Here is a 13,639-nt window from a genome sequence, read left to right on the forward strand (position 1 = left end):
CCAGTAATCAGAAGGAGCAATGTCCGTAGAATACGACAGGTAAAACATGCCATTTTAGTGTTTCTAAATATTTTTTTACGACTTTTGCGACATGAGACCGAGCGTTGTCACGAAGAAAAATAACTTTATTATTTCTTTGCTCGTATTCCGGCCGTTTTTGTCACAATGCAAGGCTCAAGCGAATCAATTGCAACCGATATCGATCTCCCGTAATGGAATCGCCAGGTTTCAGCAGCTCATAGTAAACAATACCCTTTTTTCCCACCAGATACAGAGCATGATCTTCGAACCATGAATGTTCGGCTTTGGTGTTGATGTTAAGATCGATGGCAACGATTGATCGGGCTTAGCATAGTGTTTTTTCTTCTTGGGATTGACATAGAATATCCACTTCTCATCTCCAGTCACAATCCGATGCAAAAAATCTTTTCTTTGTTGTCTTTAAATCAGCTGCTCGCAAGTGAAAAATCGCCTTTCAATGTCTCTCGGTTTCAGTTCATAAGGCATCCAATTTCCTTATTTTTTAATCATTCCCATGGCGCTCAATCGTACAGAAACGGCTTGTTGAGTTACTCCCAATGATTCTGCAAGCTTCTCTTGCGTTTGACTCTGATCTTCTTCGGGTAATGCCTCTAATTCTTTGTCTTCGAATATTTTTGGCTGTCCAAAGCGAGGCTTGTCTTCAACGCTGAAATCTCCATCCTTGAAACGTCGAAACCATTCCCTACATGATTTATCAATTGGAGCGGTATTGCCATAAACTTCGACAAGCATTCAATGGGCTTCAACTGCACTTTTCTTCCAATTAAAGCAGAAAATTAAAACCTCCCGCAAATGCTACTTGGTTAACACAAATTCTATATTTCAAACACAGTAAATCAAGGTTTTTGTATCTTACAAAACTCAACTATATAAAAAAGCGATATAAACTAAATATTATTAGCAGATGTCTAACCTCTCTGAAGGCGGCAAAATCAGCTGTCACTATGAACCGTTCACAACAGCCAGAGCCATCTTTTGGAAAACAAATCGAACTAATTTGTACTCCTAATAGTATATGTATTTCATAATCATTGTCATTCTTTATGTCATACTTGCCTTATTTTCTATGCAAGAATAACAAGCAAATCAACAATCAAGGGTGCAATAAAATATGATACTCACATGCAAAAACTGACTAAACTCTGCATAGCTAATCAGTCTACTCTTATCTTTTCCAAAATAGAGTTTGATAAAACTACTGTCCATATTAAAGGGCATCTTTTGGTGTAGTACAGTTTTCCGCATCACCTCAGCGAACTCGTCTGAAAATTGGAAATAATATATATCTATATAAAAGACATATTAGTTATTTCGAAAAAAGAAATGACAATTTCTTCATAATAGTCCTTACCAAATGCAACCATTCCATTTCCATTAGTATCGAAGAGTTGAAAAGCTGTCTTATATAGAGCATCTGGTACACACAGAAGACCTTCAAATACTTGAAATTCGGCAAACGATATAAGTCTAAAACAAAACAATATATAACAACTATAAAATACATTTTTTCATTATAAAAATATTTGCTATTGAACATATACGTAGATTTTCATATTTATTTTAATTAATTTCTATAAATACGCACACGAATATGCACGCACGCACGCACGCACGCACGCACGCACCCACCCACGCACGCACGCACGCACGCAAGCACACATATCTATTAAATATAAATCGGAATACCTTCGCAAACGTATTTTTTCGTATTATTATAATAAATATCAAAAACAATGGTAAAAGGTATATTTTGTAACGATGCACCCCGCAATGCATCGTTCCGACGATACCAGCTGCCAAGAACGCTACATATTGCGATATAAGATTAATTACCGCCGTCGACAGTAGCTATCGCCGCTCCGACCGAACGCGTCCGAAGATCGCCGAACGATCTGCGCTTCGCGCTCACCGCCGCTACGACGAACACGACCGAATATCGCCGATCGGCAATTCCCTCCGCAGGAATTACCGACCGCCGAGCGATATCGTAAAGAGCCGTAATAATACGAGCGGGAGCAATAATTAGTATAAAACGCGTAATTATTGCTCCAAGAGCTCTCTTCTATCTTAACCGCCGCTCCGATACGAATTCCGCTCCGATCCTCACCTAGCTCCAGTGATACGACGCGAAAAGGGGGTCAAGTGTTCTTGATAGTCGATCACCAGATATCCTGATCCGCTAGCATTACGACGAGAAAAGGGGGCAAAGCGTTCTTTGCCTCCGTCAAGCGTTCTTGACAGTCGACCACCCGTGCGACCGCTATCCTATTCTAGAACTAGCGCACCGACGAGAAAAGGGGGTAAAGTGTTCTTTGCCTCCGCCAAGCGTTCTTGGCAGTCGGTCGTTAGTGTATCCGTTCCTCTTACATTCCGCGAAGCATCCCTCATTGCGTAGAGGGAACGCCCATCGTGTCATCCGCGCCGCGATCGTCATCCGCCGCTGGCGTATACCTATAATGAGAGTACCTATAATGAGAGTATGGCCATAAGCGTACCTTCTCGTGATTGGTGCCGCCATATGTAGGACCAAATCGGTGTGTTAGTGAATCTGTGAATCGGTGTATCAGGCTGCTTATTAGTATACGTAGCCAAAAGGTTAGTTCCGTTCGAGCTGTCATCAAGAACGCATTGTGTGAATTGCATCCGTAAGATTTTTGAATTGCTGTATTTTTACTTTAAATATGATAAAAACACTTTTGCACAGTACAGTCCGATGAAAAAATCATTCGAATATGCCATACCCAATATGACAACTGAGGACTGAGGGTTAAATTAATAAATTGTACAATTTTGTTTATAAATTATTTTGTTATTAAAATATAGACGTTTTACTTTTTACCTTTCACTTTACATTGTAAAAATATATTGTATTTTTTGGATATTAATGGATTAGCGTGGTGTACGTTTTATCATAACTCGAGTTTCAGACAACAACCATGGGGCGATGCATTTCTTGTGGTGCAAGACCGTCAAATGGAGTGAAGATGTGCACTTCGCTGTGTTCAAACGCTGCGCGCGATTTTCCGTTCTTTCCGGCGTAGTCCCAGTAATGGCGATTTCCGCTCTTATGGCCATACTCTCATTATAGGTACTCTAGTTATACCGCTGACCGCGCTTCGCGTCCGTCCTGGGATTCGGAGATCCCCACGCGTTTTTCGTAGTACTCGCGCCGTAATTGATATTTGCTGTTTTTCTGTCCGCGTCTTTCGTTTCTATTGAATTCGTCCCGTCTGTCTGCCGTCTCGTCGATACATACATATGTACTGCGTACATTACAAGCACACACACACTTATACTTGTAAATCTACACGAACACGCACACCGATACCTGTACATCACACACATAATACAACAAAATAAACGTTTCTGTCTCTTGTCTTAAAAATACTGTGTCGAGTTTCATTATTTGTTTCTGCATTCTCTCTTCCCGTGCGAACCTCTTTTGCGACTAGCGTTTGCGACGAGCTGATCCGCGCGGAAGTTAGGTTGTTTCAATTTTATTATTTATATTGTATAATTTATATTAATTTACACTCTGACGTGACATTTTTGTCAGTCACTTGTGGCTGTGGTTACGCGGAAATCTTGGATCCTTCTTGGCTCGAAGGGCGAGCGCACAAGCGAGTGTGTGCAGATTATATTTCTTATAGATGATAAGTTAGTTACTTTCAGCTATTTTTACGACGATCTTGAGTTCGTGTTTTGACGTGGTCGGTAACTGCGCTATGTTTGTGTATTTTTGCCGTCTTACTCGCCAGCGGAAGAACGAAAACTTCATACCGGAAGAGAAAACAGCGACTCGAAGGGACCTGAGTTGCTACGTCATCAGGAAACGCGGTGCACGCAGGTCGAACAATTCTATATTCTATTTAGTGTATTGTTGTGTGAAACTCTGGTTATCGCATCTTAATTGTAGACGCCTCAGAAAGAGATGTAACACATGATGATAAATCTGCCCGGACGAGACATCCACGGATACTCCAAGCCCCGTGGAGACGCCTGTGGTCGGGGAAGAGGTTCGACGTTTATTCGATGATTTTGTATTCACCCATGTAATGATCTCGCGAAATATACTCGTATACCTTCGTGAACTTGGTACCCGACAATAAAAAAATTAAAATTTTTTTACATAAAATGGTAGTATTTCGTTTGTAGTTACTTGAATTAAAAAAATATAAAAGTTAAAAAAAATTACTGTCACCCGACACTGACAAAAAAAATTGATAATATATTTCGATTCACAGAATCGTTTATAGTTGTTTGTAGTGATTTTGGTTTCGTTTGTAGTTGAACCATTAAAAAGTTATGATAAATTAACAATATACAAAATACGTAACTTTGTCAATTTTAAAGATAACTCAAATCTGTTTGAAATATCTCAAATCTGCTTCGAGAACTGTAGCAGATGCACCGGCGCGGCGCCGCGGGAAGTCCCCACTACATCTCGCAACGGTGCAACTACAAACAAAAGCAAAATCATTACAAACAACTACAAACGATTCTAAATCTAAGTCCCGCAAGCAGATTTGAGATACTTTTAAAATTGACAAAGTTACGTTTTTTGTTTATTATTAATTTATCATAACTTTTGGACGGCTCAACTACAAACGAAAGCAAAATCACTACAAACAACTACAAACGATTCTGAATAGAAATATTTATATTATCAATTTTTTTTTTGTTAATATCGGGTGACAGTCATTCTTTTAAGCCTTTATATTTTTTAATACAAGTAACTACAAACTAAATTATTGTTACTACAAACAATTACAAATAAAATACTATCATTTTGTGTAAAAAATTTTAATTTTTTTATTGTCGAGTGCCAAGTTCACGAAGGTAAAATATATTGATTACTCGCCATTGTCATTATTGTTAACTATTGTATACTTATTTCAGCCTTTCTTTATCTCATTCTCCGACATTCTTCCCGCACACCGCGAACCGCTCCCCTTCCGTGAGCTACCCATTGTCGTCCGTCGCGGTAATCTGTTTTAGACTATCGATTTCTATGTCCAAACAAACTATCACTTTAATTGTGCGAAGAGTAGCACACTCTCTCGTGCCTGGCGCCCAACGGAAGTGAGAGGACAAGCGAGATCATTGTCCATTAATGTAAGCTGCTAAATAACGCAAAATATTTAATTACCTAAGAATTTAAAGACGAACCGCACTTTATGCTCCTTCAAGTACTATTGATCGTGATTGAGAACTATCGCATAATAAAAGAACGCGACGAAGTTGTGCCGTTGCTCATGAGTCACAATACATACAAAAATATTATCAACAACTTACAATATTATAAAGAAAAAAATTTACAAACTCTTATTTGGATCGAGAAAGTTACAAACTAAATACCGGCGAGAATAAGCCATTTACGGTCAAGCTGGATCTTGAATGCTTTTTTTTAAACAATATAAAAATATAAATAGGGCGTAGAGCCAAATTAATTTAACGAATTATTTTAATTCATATATTAATACAACTTCAGACGTTTCGACTCCGATCGGGTCATTTTCAATGACACAATAATTTTACTTAAAATTAAATTAACATTATACAATCTTCATATTGTTGAAAATCATAGATTCCGTGTATAAAATTTGAACATTCGTATTTGTATGTGTTTTTATCTTTGATCCTGATAAAAAGTATAAAAATTAACATTGTTTAAGAATTCAATTACTAAATGTCATATTAACCATATCAAAAATATTAAAATCTAATACAAATATAAAAGTCATATATACCTTGTCAAAAATAAAATAAAAATTTGTGATCAGTCCATGTGTAAAAATCCTTTGCGTCAATTTATTATAAAATATATTTGGAGTAATAAAAAGAGATACTTTGCAGCTGTCAAAATTGAACACGTTTCATTGCAAAAGTAAATAGGATAATGTCGTTGGAATAGAAAGTCAAAGGATAAACTAATAAAAATAACAAGGAAAGACACATTTAAAACGAGGATAGGGAATGTATCATATTGGTGTACATTTCGGGCAATGACTCTGTGTCATTTTGTCTGTTTATACCGTGTGTCTGTTTTTTTATATGTACCATCTCACAAGGGAACACAACCAAGTGGATCTCTCCAATTTAAATGAGCTTTTAGTATGTTGTTCTATAGACAAAAATAAGAGACACGTATTTTTTTATACGTGCGGAGTCGCATGTTAAGGGGGTGAAATCCTCCCTTGAAGAAAATCGGTTTTTTTCTTTCGAAACGAATATCTTCGAAACTATAAGAGATAGAAAACATTTTCTAGAATAAAAATTGAATGGTTGCAAGAGTACTTTACAACTATAATAAAAAAATTTTTTTTACATTTATTTATTGTATATCCCCACCCTACACTCTAATTTTCAAAAATTTTTTAATTCTTCATATGACGAAAATTAAAGAGAATTTTACGCTGAAAACAACGATGTGTATTTAAATCACGTTCCGAAAATCCATTTTTTAAATATGAACGAAAACGTCTCTTTATATGCGCTCCATACGTATTCGTACCGCGTTGGGAGCACAAGATACCGTTCAATGAATACAGTCCAGTACGCATCATTATCGTACTAGTTATTATAAGAGCTTTTTACAATAATGTTATAATAATAATAATGATGATAATAATAATAATAATAATAATAATAACAACAGTAATAGTAACAGTGACCTTGTTCAGCTTCCGAAACCAGTTAAATGTTTTTGATAATATATACAAAAATGTACCTCGGGCAATTAAAATCAAAGTGTGAATAAAGAAATTGATATCTTTGTAAATATTTCATTTTTCATTTGGTAATTATTTTAAATAGGGGAGGCAGCACCGATGATCTTGATCTTGACATATGTTATCAAGGTCATGACCCTAACCTCCAACAGATTTTAGCCGTCGCTCGTCCTTCGTTAAAATGTTATAAACAAAAATTAATCAGTGTTGGAACGTATCTAGGTAAAAGTATCTAGATACGGTATCTAGATACTTTAGCTGTACCTAAGTGCATTACCTAGATCCTTATAGACGGAGATACCTGTATCCGTATCTAGTTATTTTTCAATACGGTATCTTTTAAGTTTTAGATACATAGTTACAGGTATTATACACTGTCGCCATTATTAATATTGTACATAGCTATTTCTCACGTACAAAGTTATGTTTTATAGGCTCTATGCTTTTGAAGATGTTAGAGGGATCTCTATGTTTTTTAAATACGTTTGAAACATTTCTTTATATCCAAGTGGTATTGACAATGCCTAATTTGAGTCAAATACTGGGTGTAGTCGTGTAGAATATGTCAACTTTATTGTTGCAATTAAATACAATTCTCAAACGTTTCGATCCCGCTTCGGATCTTTATCAATGATTTGCATGTTCCGATTACCACATTTCAACTATCTAATTGTGAACATACTAACATCATTAGCTCCGATTAATCATTGTATTAGGAAACATTTTGATAATCGGAACATGCAAATTATTGATGAGGATCCGAAGCGGGATTGAAACGTTTGAGAATTGTATTTAATTGCAACAATAAAGCTGACATATAATACACGACTACACTCACAAGGAGAGCCTACGCTCTGCTCTTCACCGATTTTGATCAAACTTGCAGCGATGTTAGAAGAGCCTATCAAATGAACACCTGTAAAGCCGTTCGCTCCATTGGGCCTTAGAAGCCGAGTAATGATCATTTAAAAATATACCAAAAATCTGGAAAACGGTCTAATATCTCGGAAAGTATGCATTTTTGAGAAAAATGTCTTAAACAAAACTGATAAGGTTTATTCAGATGTATATACTAGTCTTATAGGTTTGACCTTGAGCGGCACCGTGACCTTGACTTGACCTTGACGGTGACCCCGCAGGGGGGCGGAACCTACTATATCTACGCATGTTATTTCTTTTAATTAAAATAAGAAGTCAAAATATATACAAATGAATACGTTTAATTAACATTTCCATTATATCCTTTTCTAGGGGGGAGAAAGTGGGCTGAGAGTTGTGTTTCGCGTGAAAGTTGTACATCTCTTAAGCAGTGAGACGTGTGGAATAGCACATAATATCATATATACATTGTATATAGCAAAGGTTAATTTTAAAACTTTTGTTGTTCATAACTTTTTAACGAAGGATGAGCGACGGCTAAAACCTGTTGGAGGTTACTTAGGGTCATGACCTTGATAACATATGTCAAGGTCATCGGTGCTGCCTCCTCTATTCTAAATAATTACCTTATTATTATTATTATTATTATTATTATTATTAGATATTATTATTATCATCATTATTATTATTATAACATTATTGTAAAAAGCTCTTATAATAACTAGTACGATAATGATGCGTATTGGACTGTATTCATTGAACGGTATCTTGTGCTTCCAACGCGGTACGAATACGTATGGAGCGCATATAAAGAGACGTTTTTGTTCATATCTAAAAAATGGATTTTCGGAACGTGATTTAAATACACATCGTTGTTTTCAGCGTAAAATTCTCTTTAATTTTCGTCATATCAAGAATTAAAAAATTTTTGAAAATTAGAGTGGAGGGTGGGGGTATACAATAAATAAATGTAAAAAAAATTTTTTTATTATAGTTGTAAAGTACTCTTGCAACCATTCAATTTTTATTCTAAAAAATTTTTTCTATCTCTTATAGTTTCGAAGATATTCGTTTCGAAAGAAAAAAACCGATTTTCTTCAAGGGAGGATTTCACCCCCTTAACATGCGACTCCGCACGTATAAAAAAATACGTGTCTCTTATTTTTGTCTATAGAACAACATACTAAAAGCTCATTTAAATCGGAGAGATCCACTTGGTTGTGTTCCCTTGTCAGATATTAATATTTTTTTATAAGAAGGTTCGATATCTAAAATTTCAACGTTATCCCATTTAAAATTATGATTTAATTTTATTCTATGTTTAGTTATTACAGAAGGGGATTTTGATGCTTTGTTAATATCTGAAACATGTTCTTTTAGTCTAGTTTTTAATTGTCTTTTAGTTTGTCCAACATAACTAGATCACAATTGCCACAGGATATCTTATATACTACATTTTGATTGCGTTTATATTCTAAATTATCTTTGCCTCTTTTGATGCAACTATTTAGTGTGTTCGGAATAGTATATGCTAATTTGCACTGGAACATATTAGCAATAGGTTTGAATTTTTCAGACACATTGTTAAACATAAGGAACAGTAAAAAATTTTTTTGAAGTATTGTTTTTATTAGAAATATTATTGATATGGAATTTAATTCTATTGTGAATCGTAGAAAAAATGAAGTATAGAGAATATCCGTTTTGTAAAAATACATTAATAGCTTCAATTAAATTGTTCTGCTGGAACGTTGGATGACATAATTTTAATATTTTGTCGACAACACTGTATATTACACCTCTTTTATGACACATGGGGTGATGTGAATGGAAGTTGAGAAATCTGCCTGAAAAGGTGGCTTTACGATAGCAGTCAAAAATCAAACCACCTTCTTTCACAATGATCATAGTATCTAAAAGACTTATTTTTCCTTCATTGCACACTTCTATAGTGAATTTTAATCTGTTATGTAATAGTACATTGTGTAACGCGTGGGGGCTAGTGTTATGGCGCGAAGGGCGCGAAAGCACAAGCGAAGCGAGTGCGTTATTCGCGCCCGTCCCGCGCTATATACACTATACCCCCACTAATTACTCATAATATTTTATGTCACGCGGTTCGCGTGACATAAAGAATTAAAAATATCTAAAGTATCATTAATGCTCTCAGATGGAACTACCAAAATAATATCATCTACATAACGATAATAAAATAACGGATGGAAAGGTAATAATCCAATTGCAATTTCCTCAAAATCTTGCATAACAATATTAGTAACAACCGGTAATAGTGGAGATCCCATAGGTGTACCAAATATTTGTTTATAATATTTATCGTTAAACATGAAGAAAGTAGAATTAAGTATTAATTTGAAAGCAATCATAAATTCTTCGAGTGAAATTTTTGTGTTTTTTGATATTAGATCCCATCTTCTGACAACACTATCAGTTGCCAAATCTAAAGGTATATTAGTAAAAAGGGAAACCACATCAAGTGAAGAATTAGATTCTAGTTTAACATTTTTTATTTTATTAATCAAATCAATACTATTTTTAATAAAACTTGGTGCTTGTCCTATGGAATTATTAATAATATTGTGTAAATACAATGATAAATAATATAACGGACTATTTATCGAAGAAACAATAATCCTCATAGGATAGTTAACCTTATGGATCTTAGTCAACCCATATGCTCTTGGAATATTCCCATCAGTGATGAGTAACTTTTTGTAGATAATTCCATCAATAAAACTTTTATTTTTTCATCTGACTAAAATATTTTTTAAGTCAGTGGTAAGTTTTTTTGTAGGATCTTTTTTTTATCATTTCATATGTATTAACATCTGAGAGCATTAACTCAACTTTATTAATCATCTCTATTAAGAACAACTGTAACGTTGCCCTTGTCTGCCTTGGAAACAAATTTTTCAAAATAATCTTTAGAAATCTGTAGATTTTATCCAATTAAAAATCTTTTTTTTAATATAATTTTCGCGTGAATTTATATACTATGTATGTAGATTCCTAAATGCGCGCCGAAATTTTTTCAGATTTACAACGCAAACTAATGAACTACCGCGGTACTATCACGAGTTAAATTAACAATTTTTGATGCTCATTGCATCTTAATATATGTTGAATGACATCTTAAAATCTATGAATGACATATTAAAAATCTGTAAGTAATTTAAATATATTGCGAAAAATATTACCAGAAATACAAATATTACCGAGGCCCCAGTAGTCTAATTGGCATTTGCACGTAAAACAAGCGATCTGGGTTCGACTCCCGGCCGAGGTAATATTTTTCGCAATATATTTAAATTATTTACAGATTTTTAATATGTTATTCATAGATTTTAAGATGTCATTCAATATGTTATTAAGATCCAAAGATGCAATGAGCATGAAATCTGTTAATTTAACTCGTGATAGTACTGCGGTAGTTCATTAGGTTGCGTTGTAAGTTTGAAAAAATTTTGGCGCGCATTTAGATATCTACATACATAGACCCGTATTCAGAACGCGCTAACAACGATGTTAGCGCGCTAACATGCTATAGTTTACGTCACGTATACTACAGAATTTCAGAGATAAAAGCGCGCTTTTATCGATAAAAGTGCGTTCTGAATACGGACCATAGTACATAAATTCACGCGAAAATTATATTTAAAAAAAAAAGCATTCAAGCTCCAGCTTGACCATAAATGGCTTATTCTCGTCGGTATTAGCTTTAAAAAAATTTAATTCACATATATTTATAATTTCGTATTTAACAATTCATAACATTTAAAAAAGACATTACGCTATTGTACAATAATGATATATATGTCTTCCCTAAATACGCTATCCACGTCTGACTTACCCATCTTTGCTGGTATCAACAATACCAGCAAGTAAATTAACAGAATTGGGATTATAATCGGCATCGGTGTAAAGGCCAAGATAACTGCGTACAAAGTCAGACGCAGTCATGAACCTCTCGCCATTCTTCTCCTGTGAGGCGTACTGCAATTTCACAAACATGCAACGTTTCAGTACATGTATATTTGCATATTTATAGATTACTGATCTTATGAACTCATAATAGTTAAAAAATAGGTCATTATAAATAATTACGCGCGTGCGCAAAAAGCTATTTCTATACAGTAGATACTTTTAAGAAAAATCCAAAAAAAATAAAAATATTATAAAACAAATTATATTGGGAGTACAAATTAGTTCGGTCCGTTTTTCAAAAGATGATCGCCTCCAAAGACGAGTCATTTTTTCGAGATGGAATTCGAAAATTGCCTGAGAGATGGAAAAAAGTAGTAGCCAGCGATGGACAATATTGTGGCGGTCAATTTGACACCACATATAATATTCGCGCGCTTGCAAAACTTCACACCATTGCAATTGTAAGTCTGAAAAAATTTCGGCGCGCATTTAGATATCTACATACGTAGTACATAAATTCACGCGAAAATTATATCGTATTTAAAAAAAAAAGCATTCAAGATCCAGCTTGACCATAAATGGTTTATATACGTCGGTATTAGTTTTAAAAAAATTTAATTCACATATATTCATAATTTCGTATTTAACAATTCATAACATTTAAAAAAGACATTACGCTATTGTACAATAATGATATATGTGTCTTCCCTAACTTCCCTATCTTTTCGCGATCAACTTGAAGTAATTTGCATAAATTAATTTTTCTATTAATCAATAGGCGGCGGATAAAAACAAATTTTCCCGAATTTCGAAAATGTCCTGGCCGGTTATAAAAGAGTATGCAGAACGGCTCGAGGTCACTCTTGCGACTTCGGCAAGAGCTTACCGTTTTTTGTGGAAATCGTGGATCCCTTCGCGAAACGAACAAGGATCGTCCCCTGGTGGAAGAGATCCTCGAGGGAGAGCTTCTCAGCGACAAATCCTGGCGACCGACTGCAGCTGGATTCTATAGAGATTCTCGAGACCTTCGAGACGACTCACCAGCGAGCAGAGCAACGGAGAGCCGAACAGCAGAGCAGCAAGGAGCAGCACCTGCACCGAGGAACCTGGTAGCCGAGCAACGAGGAACAACATCCCCTCCATGGTATAAAGACAAGGGTATGCTCACGCGCATGATAGTTCCAGACAACCAATCAGAAATGTCACTCAGTCTACGTCACATTAAGCGGCAAATTCAAAATGCATTTGCTTAGTACTTCTACATACAGTATTGAATTACGGTATTTTCTAATAAGATTGACTTTAAAAACGTGATTTCTCGCCGCTAAATTCAAATAATTTATTCTAATCGTATCACAAATAATTTCAAAAAATAAAAAAGAAGTCATCTTCCATTATATAAATTGTGAAATAATTTATATAAAGGAAGGTGATTTTACACTTTTAGTAACAATTAATACTTTTCTTGAAAAGCAATTCACATTATTTATTGTAGAAATACGCAATTAGCAAAAAACTTTCATTGTGCTCTCTTTACAAAAAAAATATATACATATAATGATCATTTAAGATTCTTTTGTAACTTATTTTTGAGGAATGGACGATGAAATGAATAAAAAAACAATTGCAGGTATATGTGTATATATAATAACTAATATGTAATATAATAAGTATAACGTGTATATATAATATAAGTAATGACTATATTTATTAAGAAATTTTGATAATCATTACATTTGAAGAAGGCTCAATCAAGGAGCCGAAACATGTCATGTATGCATACGAAATTTAATTAAATTCAAAATTTTTATATACAGGAAAATTTAATTTGTAATGTTTCGTTGACTCTCAGAGTTGCCCTTATTATTATCCTCTATTGTTTCAGCATAAATACATAAATAAATAAGGTGCCCAGTGAACATGAATGTCTAACAGACAATCCGAAAGACGTCTTAAAAAAGACGATTTTAAGACGTTTACAAAAAGACATCTTTAAGATAACTTTTAGCCAAGTCCTAAAGACAATTCTTTTTAAGACGTCTTTT

General features: G+C 34.5%; 1 protein-coding gene across 1 annotated transcript in view; it reads right to left on the reverse strand.

Annotated features, from left to right (window-relative positions):
- Positions 1-516: 516 nt before the first annotated feature.
- The window catches only part of LOC108781686 (calcium-binding mitochondrial carrier protein Aralar1-like), a 31,447-nt gene continuing 18,324 nt past the window's right edge, over positions 517-13,639 (reverse strand). Inside the window, exons 4-7 of the mRNA XM_018549740.1 lie at positions 11,521-11,663; positions 1,394-1,509; positions 1,165-1,304; positions 517-702 (exon numbers count right to left, since the gene is read on the reverse strand). Coding sequence (XP_018405242.1) covers positions 517-702; positions 1,165-1,304; positions 1,394-1,509; positions 11,521-11,663 — 585 coding nt within the window. The remainder of the gene's footprint in view (positions 703-1,164; positions 1,305-1,393; positions 1,510-11,520; positions 11,664-13,639) is intronic.

Source organism: Cyphomyrmex costatus, unplaced genomic scaffold (genome assembly GCF_001594065.2).
Source record: "Cyphomyrmex costatus isolate MS0001 unplaced genomic scaffold, Ccosl1.0 scaffold872, whole genome shotgun sequence".
Taxonomy (NCBI): domain Eukaryota; kingdom Metazoa; phylum Arthropoda; class Insecta; order Hymenoptera; family Formicidae; genus Cyphomyrmex; species Cyphomyrmex costatus.